The sequence below is a fragment of the Triticum aestivum genome, chromosome 5D (genome assembly GCF_018294505.1).
Source record: "Triticum aestivum cultivar Chinese Spring chromosome 5D, IWGSC CS RefSeq v2.1, whole genome shotgun sequence".
NCBI classification, from domain to species: Eukaryota; Viridiplantae; Streptophyta; class Magnoliopsida; order Poales; family Poaceae; genus Triticum; species Triticum aestivum.
The window spans coordinates 498,629,477-498,640,314 of record NC_057808.1 but is presented as its reverse complement, the minus strand read 5'-3'; the positions used below and the strand labels follow the sequence as shown (position 1 = coordinate 498,640,314).

At 50.9% G+C, this 10,838-nt stretch overlaps 2 protein-coding genes across 2 annotated transcripts; one reads left to right on the top strand and one right to left on the bottom strand.

The window, feature by feature from the left end:
• The first annotated feature begins 5,501 nt into the window (after positions 1-5,501).
• On the top strand, positions 5,502-6,704 carry LOC123123187 (sigma intracellular receptor 2). The gene is made up of 2 exons (XM_044543653.1): positions 5,502-5,975; positions 6,362-6,704. Exons 1-2 carry the CDS (start codon positions 5,652-5,654, stop codon positions 6,524-6,526), a joined length of 489 nt encoding a protein of 162 aa, XP_044399588.1. The 5' UTR covers positions 5,502-5,651; the 3' UTR covers positions 6,527-6,704.
• Positions 6,705-7,056: 352 nt separating this feature from the next.
• LOC123123185 (heat stress transcription factor A-2e) lies at positions 7,057-10,732 on the bottom strand. Its single transcript, XM_044543651.1, has 2 exons — positions 10,124-10,732; positions 7,057-8,418 (listed from the first exon to the last, which is right to left on the bottom strand). Exons 1-2 carry the CDS (start codon positions 10,415-10,417, stop codon positions 7,666-7,668), a joined length of 1,047 nt encoding a protein of 348 aa, XP_044399586.1. The 5' UTR covers positions 10,418-10,732; the 3' UTR covers positions 7,057-7,665.
• Positions 10,733-10,838: the final 106 nt, after the last annotated feature.

The window sequence follows — 10,838 nt, the reverse complement described above, 5'->3', positions numbered from 1 at the left end:
GAGTCGGTGCTTGAGGAGGGTGCCCTCTCGGCACCCGGCGGTGAAGTACTCGATGGCCTGGACCTCGTGCACTCCCTCGCAGGAGTTGCGGAGCTCGGCCCATCGCGTGAGGTAGTCGCGGGTCGACTCGTTGGGCCCCTGGACGCAGAGGGAGAGCTGGCGAGGCTTGGGAGGCCGCTTGTAGGTGCTGGTGAAGTTGCGGACGAAGACTTCGGTGAAGTCCAGCCAACTGTTGATGCTGTAGGGCTTGAGGCTGTTGATCCATGTGCGTGCCGTGCCTTGCAGCATGAGGGGGACATACTTCACGGCGACGCGCCGATTGCCGTTGGCTATGCTGACGGCCGTGGAGTAGTCGATGAGCCAATCTTCCGGCTTCACCGAGCCGTTGTACTTGGGCGTGTCTCTGGGGAGCGAGAACCCTTTGGGGAAGGGCTCGTCGCGGATGCGGGGGCCAAAGCATGGCGGGCCGACATCGTCTTCTTCTTCTAACGCCAAGGATCGAGTAAGGCGGTCGATCCTGTGGCGGGCGTCGTTCTCGCCGACTCCTTCTCGGCGGCCGAGTCGGTCGCCAAGAGTCGGGTGTGTGATAGGCGGCGGAGTGAGGCGTCTTTCTCTTCGAGGCGGGGGAGGAGGCGGGTTTCCTTGGTGCTCTACTGCTCGAGGGCGGCCCTCCGTGTCGCGCTCGATGGTGATGCGAGTCCGGCTGCGGCTGGCAGCCGGCTCCTTGTCTTTCTTCTGGCGCGCGCCGCTCGCAGTCGGCGAGCGGGACGTCGCGGCGTGCTCCCGGCGCGGGGGATGACTATCAGCACGGGCGCCGGCTTCGTGTCGTTCTGCAGCCGCGTCGATCAGCTGCTGGATCCGTCTTGTCATGTAGGGGAGCTCGTCGGCTCCCAGCCCATTGAGCTCTTCTGCGGCCGCCTGGGCGGCTCGCAAATTCTCGAGCGGGGTGGCGTAGACGGGGCGATCTGCCCCCAGCATGCTGGCGACGGCCGCGCCGCGCTTCTGGACGAAGTTGGCTCGGCTCGGGCCGCTAGGCGGCGGCGTGCCGAAGGCGGCGCGGTCGACTTCGCGCTGGTGGGCCTCGGTGAGGCGTCTCATGGAGGCTATCTTCTGGCCCTCCGCGACGAGGGCGAGGCGGCGTGCCTCCAGGGTCTCGGCGTCGGCATCGGCCAGGATGGGGACGGAGAGGTCATGCATTGTTGCTTGCAGGGCGTCGTGGGCGTTCTCGCCTGAGTTGGCGACGTGGCTGATGACCAGCACTTCGGTGACAGCGCTGCTGCCGCTGTCAGCTCGAGGGAGGGGGTCGTCGAAGACCACCACGTCGGAGGGGTAGGCGTCGAGCGATGTTGTGTCGGAGTTGATGAGCATCGGGTCGGTGGAGCCGACCGACTCCATGTCTGCAGCAGGCTCGCTGGAGACGTGGAGCTGGTCGAGGAGGCTGACGAGGCGGCTCTCGGGGTAGTCGGTGCCTGCGTCGGACGTAGGCTCGTCGGAGATGCGAGTCTCGCCGAGCAGATCGGCGAGGCAGCTCGCTGCGCAGGCGTCGTCGACGCCTTGCAGCGCGTCGTGGCAAACGCCATCGGGCGCAGCAGGCTGGCTGCGCTCGCGGGGGAGGAAGAGGGTTCCCGTCCAGAACAGGTCTCCGGACGACGGTGCACCTGGCCCCACGGTGGGCGCCAAATGTCGGGTGGTTGGTGCGACATATGCCAAGGGATGGCTTATCATTGTGGGAGCCAATAAGATGTCGCCGGTGCCTGGAAACGGGATGAGGCGAAGACATGCACGCCGGCGGATCTTACCCAGGTTCGGGGCTCTCCGAGGAGATAACACCCCTAGTCCTGCTCTGCGGGGTCTCCGCATGATCACTAGATCAAGGAAAGGTAGCTACAATCGCTCCTAGAGCTGTTTTGAGGTTCAAGGGAGAAGGAGAACAAGGCTAGCTCTATCTTCTCTCTATCTATGGTGTGTGCGCTATGCTTAGAAGCCAACTATGCTCAGAGGCCCACCCTTTGCATGGGTGCTCAGGGGGGTTTATATAGGCCTACCCCCCGGGGGTACAATGGTAATCCGGCTGGGCTCTGATCCCAGCCGTCAGTGTCTACGCTCGCTGGCTTCTCCGCCGGCTGTTGGGTCCCGCCGACTGGTGGGTCCCGCCGGCTGCCGGCTTCTTGGTCGACAGGCCGGCCCCACCGCCTAGGGTCTTGTCGGCGGCTGCTTACTGTAGCCTCGCCTCTGATGACGAGGGCTTTGTCGAGGTAAGCGTGGCTACAGTGGGCCGCCTCGGGGGCACTCACTGTAGCCTTACCTCGTCTTGTCTCCTTAATGGGGCTCCTGCTTCGAGGAAGGGAGTAGCCGGCTTCGGGGGGCCGGCTATGCCCTTGGCCGACTGGGAAAGGCCGGGCCGCCTCCACGTCTCTCTCTGGCTAAAGGGGCCCGCCGCCCGTGGGCCATACGGGAGTCTATCGTGGATGACGTTGAGGCTAACATGGCTACAGTGCCGAGCCGCACGGGAGACGGCCGTCCCGTACGGCCTCCTGTAGCCATGCCCGCCTCGGGCTTCGGGGGTAGTGGGCCGCACTGTGGCCACACCCCATCTTGTCGCCGTTATGTGGGAACAGCTTTGGTGGTTGTGGTCTCGGCCGGCTCCTAGGAGTCGGCGTCCTTCTTTGGCCGGCTTCTTGGAGTCGGCCACCCCGTAGTCGTCCTGGGGAGGGGTTGCTTGAGGCTGGGTCGTCTTCCGAGAGTCGGCTTCAGAGGTAGCCGGCCAGGGAAGGCGGCCCAAATGCTTGGAGTGCTTGAAGGCCCAAAGGCCTGATAATTTTTCTGAAGAACCAGGGGTAGTCGGTTAGGCTACCCGTGGCCATTTACTCCGACACTAGTCAAGTAGAGGCATACTAGTGACACTCTGTTTGTCTATGTATTCACACATGTACTAAGTTTCCGGTTAATACAATTCTAGCATGAATAGTAAACATTTATCATGATATAAGGAAATATAAATAACAACTTTATTATTGCCTCCCGGGCATATTTCCTTCAAGTAATTCCTTCGTAGGCTCGCTGGTCGGTGAGGAGTTGGATGAGATTCATCATGTAATCGAGATAATTTTGTTAGGGATTGATCCCTAGTATCCACTATGTTCTTAGATTGATGTTGCTATGACTTTGCTATGCTTAATGCTTGTCACTTTGGGCCCGGGCGCCATGAACTCAAATCTGAACCGTTTATGTTATCATAATTATATCCATGTTCTAGATCCGATCTTGCAAGTTATAGTCACCTACTACGTGTTATGATCCGGCAACCCCGGAGTGACAACAACCGGGCTCACTCCCGGTGATGACCGTAGTTTGAGGAGTTCATGTATTCACTATGTGTTAATGCTTTGTTCCGGTTCTCTATTAAAAGGAGGCCTTAATATCCCTTAGTTTCCAATATGGATCCCGCTGCCACGGGAGGGTAGGACAAAAGATGCCATGCAAGTTCTTTCCATAAGCATGTATGACTATTTTACGGAATACATGCCTCCATTATATTGACGAACTGGAGCTAGTGCCGTATCGCCCTAGGTTATAACTGTCTCATGATGAATATCATCCAACAAGTCACCGATCCAGTGCCTACGAATTTATCTTATATTATTCTTGCTAAGTTACTACTGCTATCACCACTGTTACACCTGCTACAAAATATTGCTATCACTGTTACTGTTACCGCTGCTACTGTTACTACTATCAAAACTATCAAACTACTCTGCTCCTGATCACTTTGTTGTAGATAATTAATCTTCAGGTGTGGCTGAATTGACAACTCAACTACTAATACTTACAAATATTCTTTGGCTCCCCTTGTGTCGAATCTATAAATTTGGGTTGAATACTCTACCCTCGAAAACTGTTGCGATCCCCTATACTTGTGGGTTATCAGTAGGTTAGATTTTGGTTCCTCATAAAGAATTTTTAGGTTCCGTGTAGGCGGTACGTCGGTTCTTCGCAAATCTAACTTTGGTTCCTAGTGTAGTTTTCATAGTTCTTCATGGCATCACCCAGTGATGTGTCGTACGCTTCCGAATAGGTTGGATGTCGATTCCTCATAAAGAATGTCCCGGTTCCATGTAGGTGATACGTCAGCTCTTCACAAATCTAATTTCAGTTTTCAGTGTAGTTTTGACGGTTCTTCACGGCATCACCAAGTGACGTGTCACATGCTCCCGAGTAGTTTGGATTTTGGTTCCTCATAAAGAATTTTGGTGACAATAGCAAGTGCAAGGTATTGGGATTGGGCAAGGTGGTAATCTCTAGCGATTCATCACTTACGAAATATCAAGCTTGTTCAATCCCTTCTCTATAATTTATTTTCAACTATTCAATAGGCAAGTGTCAGTTATGATTCACGTTTCGGTGAATTCCTTGTGACCATCTTTAAGAGGAGCAATCTCAAATCGGTCTTCGACGGGCATGTTGAAAACAGTCTTTACGTGGTTGATTTCTTAAAAGAGAAAACTCATATTGCAACATGCCTAAATGGCCAAGGCCGACGTGGGGTGGCCATGGAACCAACGGCTAGCCCACGTTGGCATGATAAATTTAGAATCTCTCTTAAAGGGGGAGCACATTCTTGGACTAACCAATGTGTCTTTTGTCAAAGATCATCCTTGTAGTGCTTGCATTGCCGGAAAGCTACATGAAAAAGAACATAAGGTGAAGACTATCATTACCACGACGATGCCCCTTGAGCTCCTTCACTTGGATCTCTTTGGACCTCCATCTTATGATAGCTTGGGAGGGAGGAGGTATTGCCTTGTCATTGTCGATGATTATACAAGATTTGCCTTCTCGGTGAGCGCCTTCATCGCCTCCGTCGGCTTTCTCGTGCGCTTGTCACCGACGGGAGCAAGGGAAAGGCCAGCATGTCGCCATAGTGACCGTCGCGGCCTTGCCACCGGTCGCTGTAGACGGCGCACCGGTCTGGAGCAAGTTTTTTATTTATTCCCAACCTCTTTCTTGACGAGCGGGGGAGGGGGGGGTCCATTCCAATGCCGTCGCACCCGACAGGGTAGCGGAGGAGCCTTCGGATCTATTCCAGCCGGAATCGGGGGCTGTGGTGGTGCCTCGGGCGGTAGTGGAGACGGCCGAAAATTATCCTGAGAAGCGACACCGATAGAATATATTTGAGAGACTCAAGCTGCTTTTGGAGGCCAACTCTTATTTATCTTTTAACTTCTTTAACCGTTTAAGAGATTGGCTAAGTGCGTTTGTCTCTCATATATATACTTCGTTAGAGGCTTTTAAGGGATCGGTTAGAGATGAACTTATGAGAAGGTGTGTTTGCATGTTGTATGTACTCCCTCCGTCCGAAAATACTTGTTGGAGAAATGCATAAAAATAAATGTATTTAGAACTAAAATACATCTAGATACATGCATTCCTCCGACGAGTATTTCCGGACGGAGGGAGTAAGTGAGAATAACTCTGAGGCTTTCACATGCTCTTCTTCTCCCACCTTTGGTGTGTTTCTGCCCAGGCTCGTAAAATAACCCCGCACGCGAAACAAAAACAAGCCATTTCATCAGATATTCAGATCCCAGCCAGGTACATCACGCACCCACGACCACGACCACGACCAGGCACGCACGGGCACGGCAGAAGCGATGGGCGTCGTCTCGGCGGTGGCGGACGCGGTGGTCGTCCTCTTCTCCCTCACCATCGCGGTGGGGGTCCCGCTCATCGACGCGCAGGCCGTCCTCTCGCACGACGCCTACCCGGCGCAGCTGCGGGACCTCAAGCGCTGGTACGCCGCCGAGTTCGACGACTACCTCATGGCCCAGCCGCCGGCCTTCTTCCGCGGCCTCTTGTGCCTCGAGCTCGCCTTCCTCTGGCCGCTCTCCGTCGCCACCGTCTACGGCGTCCTCGCCCGCCGCCGATGGGCCGCCACCACCTCCCTCATGGTCGGCGTCACCACCCTCACCTCCCTGGTAATCCCCATCTCTCGCCCCCTCCCCGCTCTATTCCCTGTCCACGATTTATCGAGAGCATGTCGGTCTGCTACTAAATGTGCCGCCTATCCTTCGGATCTGCAAAATCAGAGGTCAACTCCACAGTAACCCAATCACTCCGCGTCTCAGCAGAGCATTTCTAGATGTATGTTCGTGATAAGTTAGGGACAACGATGTGGATCTGCCTATTTCGTGTGAACGAATGATCTGATCCGATGCATGGCCGTTTAAGCTTTCTTACTTGGCAATTGAATAGATCAGCATCTCTAAATTTTCTGTGTCACCAGCTTCAGTCAATCGCTACCATATCACTATGGTTATTATCTTGATTCCGTTCCTACTAATAGTGATTGCAATTGTTTCAGTCGGCAATATTTGGTGAGATGCTGGGCTCAGGGAAGGCAACCACGAAGCTGCTTCAGATGTATGTTCCATACGCCGTGTTTGCTGTCATTGCCATTCTGCGCGGTCTCTGCTCATGCTCGGCGCCGCCGTCGCCGGCATCTTCTGCTCGGAAGAAGAGGGTCTAGATTTGATTTGCATTTCTGACATTTCGTGGAGAAAGTATTCAATTTTGTTCAACGGTTGTACTGCCCAATCTATCATTCAACACCCAATGGAATGTAATGTCCATACTGCAAAGTTATTGCCCACATTTTGAAAAAGATTCTACTGCATCTGTTCTATGATAAAAGCATGTTCAACGAAGCATCGGTTTGCCATATTTTTTATTTATTTATTTTATTATAGTTATATATATACCTGGCGACTGGCTGTTGAGTTTCAAGTAATATTTAGTTTGGCCGTATCAGAAGATAAAACAACGAGTACATATATCAACTCTTCATTAGCTATATGGTAAGCAATGTATAAGCTGTTAGGTTTGTGAAGTGATTTATCTTGCAACCTAGTTTATGGAAGTAAGTGTTTTGTTCTAAAACCAAGCAAATAAATTTTAACTTACACAAATGCAATGTGGGAGAAAACAACAGAAATTGTGACATACTCCGTGATAAACTTACAGGTCTAATGCAATGCATCAGGGTTTACAAGTCAGGAATTAATGCTGTTTACTTCTGATATGAACTTTCTTAATGTGAGGAACTTTAGATACCAATTCCTTAGTGAGGAATACAGGATACAGTACAAAGCCTCCCAAAGGAAGCAACAAGTACAGTTGCCTAAAAGAAGATGGTAGCAAGTACATTACACATAGACACACCATGATACTACTGTACATCAATATCATCCAGATACAATCACTGCACATATGCGTGCCATATACTGGGTACTACGTATCATATTTATTCTCATATGGATGACACTAGCTATCAGAAAACTAGATGGATACAGGCATACAGCCCAATCCGACTAAAATCTTTGCACAGAGACACTGGCAGATAGATGATCCCTCGTAATCGCAAGCAACCCACTAGAATCCTCCCAGAAGTTGAACCAAACATGGCATTGACGAAAATAAGACCGACGCTAAGATAATATGGTGGCATCATCACCAAAGGCAGCAGTGATCCACTCAACTGACTGATCATGGCCGAAACAGACATATATATACATATATAACAACAGGCATTCTGGTAAGGATTCTCAAGGCTGCTCGGCGATAGAATGCGATGGATTATTGTCTGGAATTCCTGTTCTTCGAGTAGAGCTAGTCCAGCTTCTCAGCCAACAAGTTCATGTCATCTGGAACCACAAGGTTGCTGGCCTCCTCGCCGAGCCCCCCTTCATGCAGCAGGTCCTCCCAGAAATCATCATTTAGCTCTCCACTGGGCCTGCCTCTCAGTTGCTCCGAACGGCTGGAAGCAACACTCTGCTGCACCTCAGCTCCCTTTGTATCGACGGACGAGCTTTCAAGATCGGATATGACACCGTTCACGAATGAATCCACTGGCTCCTGCTGCTCAAACATTACATGTGACCCTTGCTCCAGGGTAGAGCCAGTGCCCATGCTATCGACGGCTTCAGGTCCCTGGTCGATGCGGCGCCGTCTTTTATTTGAGATGGCATCTTCAAGCTCCTTCCTCATCTCACTCTGGGAGATCAGCTGGCGTATGAAAACGGGATTCTGCATGACTCGCGCCAAGAACGACATCATCTGCTGTTGCTTCTGCTCGGTTCCTTGCAGCCTCTTTTCCATGGCTTGCAGACCTGACCTTGTGTTCTGTTGCTCCTGCCTGAGCTTGACCACTTCAGCCATCAAGAGCTGCTTGTCCCTTTTCAAATGATCTATCTCCACGTCATGTCCAAAGTTTCCCACCTCAAGGTAGGAGGCAAGAGATTGCTGATTCTGAGACCCGTGTGTAGGTTTCCGGCGCTTAATATTTCTGAGAAGGTGCCTCTGCCCTCGCAAGAATCCCTCATTTGCAAATTCCCACCTGTCAGGATCCACCTTTCTGAAGCCCTGCCAAAGGCGGTAACAACCATGTCAGAAATCGGATAATTAAATAAGGCAGAAAGAAGGTTTATCCAACAGCAAATTAACCATTCAGAAATTTAGAGAAACAACAGTGGCAGAGAGAGAGAGAGAGAGAGAGAGAGTGTGAAGAAGATGAGCCTGTAAGAATATCTAATTTACCTCTTTATGACAAGTTTCAGTTCTCATGATACATTTTTCAGTTTGCTGGTTTCAGTTCTTCACTTTATTTGTCAACTTTCCTCTTCATCTTCATCCTTTAATATTGTATGAACTGGAAGCTTACTCAAGGCAAGATGAAGTATCAATAGGAAGATTTTACTCAAGGCAAACAAATGAAGTATCAACTGGAAGATTTTACTCAAGGCAAACAAATGAAGTATCAACTGGAAGATTTTACTCAAAAGATCAGGTGATAGCCTAACTATAATGTGTGAAACCAACTCGGAGCTAACATCATCATGAGAGCATTGAGTTGGTGACTGCACACATGCTCTCAAAGACTTATAAGGTCAATAAAACTACCCACAGATTAACTCAACGCACAAACCTCCCCAAAACAAAAAAATCTCAAGGTTCTCCTAAAAATGCAACAATCATCCTGTAACATTTGTTCTTCCAACACACGCAACTTTTTAGGATATATCATATATATAAGAGAATAACCCACATTATCGGCAATGCTACTAGAGGAAACATAGACACTAACATACCATACTTCCTCTCTTACTCTTTCTGATCTTTTGGCCAAAATATCAATTTTTCTACTACAGGCAACACAGACAGTAGCATAACAAACATCCTTTTTTACTCTTTCTGATCAGATCTTTTGGCCAAAGTATCAAGGCTTTAAATTTTGTACATCTTCAATTTCAGAACACAACTATCTTAGGCTTTTCGCCTATTTTCAATTTTACCATGTGCTTGTAATTCCAAATTGCACTCAGGTAATTCTGTAGGTTATGGATTTGACTCAAGTACTTGCAACTTTGGTTAATTCAAGGATTTTTACGAACCAGTGTCTAAAAATAAAAATAGCACACACAAACTAGCAGCTGGCTTTAAGGTTATCGTGTGCTTGTACATTCCAAGTTGATGTCAACTGACTCTGTAGATTCCGAGAATTTTTATGAATTGTTGCATAAAACGAAAACATGACACGTACTACCAAGTATCGGCTATCATCCTATTGGTTATTTCTTCTTAGGTACCTAGGCGAACATGTACATAATATGTTGCAGCACAACTTCATTGAAATTAAAACAGCATCCATAAAGATGGAGGTATGTAGGGAGAATAATGGTAGCTAAAATTTGATCTATTAATTAGACTGCAAACTGGACCTTGTCTTCATCCTCATAGTCCTCAAGCCACAATGCCACTGTGAGACCCCCAAACCACTAGTGATGTCAATCACTCTCTAACTAACTTGGTCTATTCATATGTCAATGATCCCCTGCCATACTTTGTGAACTAGAGCCGCTAGGACTGTGAACACGAGGCAAAGTTGGATACATCAAAATTTCAGTAATCCCCGGGTGAGCAGATACTCCAGTACTTTTAGTAATCCCAAGCTCCAGTCATTCCTAACCCTTGTGGTTTACCAGCAACTGGCGTCAACCAACCAATCAATTTAGGCATAAAGGGCCCAAAGCAAAGCAGCAAGGAGAAGGGGGAGAGGTCTGATACTTACATAGGTGTTGAGCTGTCGGACGAAGCTGGAGAAGTTGCTGTGCTTGAAGTAGCTCGGCAGCAGCAGGGTGGCGAAGAGGTGCGGGTCCCAGACGACGAAGCTGTTGCTGGTGGCGGTCCAGGAGACGACGGCGTCGGTGGCGGGGTCGTCGACCATGTCGTAGGTCTTGGCGAGGAACGGCGTGGGCCCGGCGTCGCCCAGCCCGTCCATCGGCCTCGGCGCCCCTCCGCCGCCTGCGGCCGCCGGGGAGGGGGTGGGGGTGGGGCGGCCCTCCACCTTGACCGGATTCATCATCCGGTGGCTCACGGCAGCAGCCGAGAGAACCCCCTCGCTTCGGCAGGGAGGCACGAGAGATAGGGGGATGTAAATACAAGTGACAAAGGCGGAGGAATGGGCGCGCGGAGACACGGGCGCAAGCAAGCACGGCGTGGGCGTGATCACCGTGAAGGCGCGCCACCAGTTGAGTTGATGGGATCGGATCGTGGAGGGAGGATGGGGATGCGAGGGTGGCAGGTAGGTGACGGGGGAGGGGGAGTAGCCGTAGCAGCGGGCCGCTTTGGGGATGGAAGGTTCTGGAAGCGGTGCGCGTGCGGATATGCGATCCCCCGGAAGCGGTGGTGGGGCGCGGGGATTATCCTCTCCTTCCGATCAGAGAGGACGGACAGAGACGCGACGCGTGCGTCACCGGGGAGGGAGATGGGCCCCCTGGTGGGCC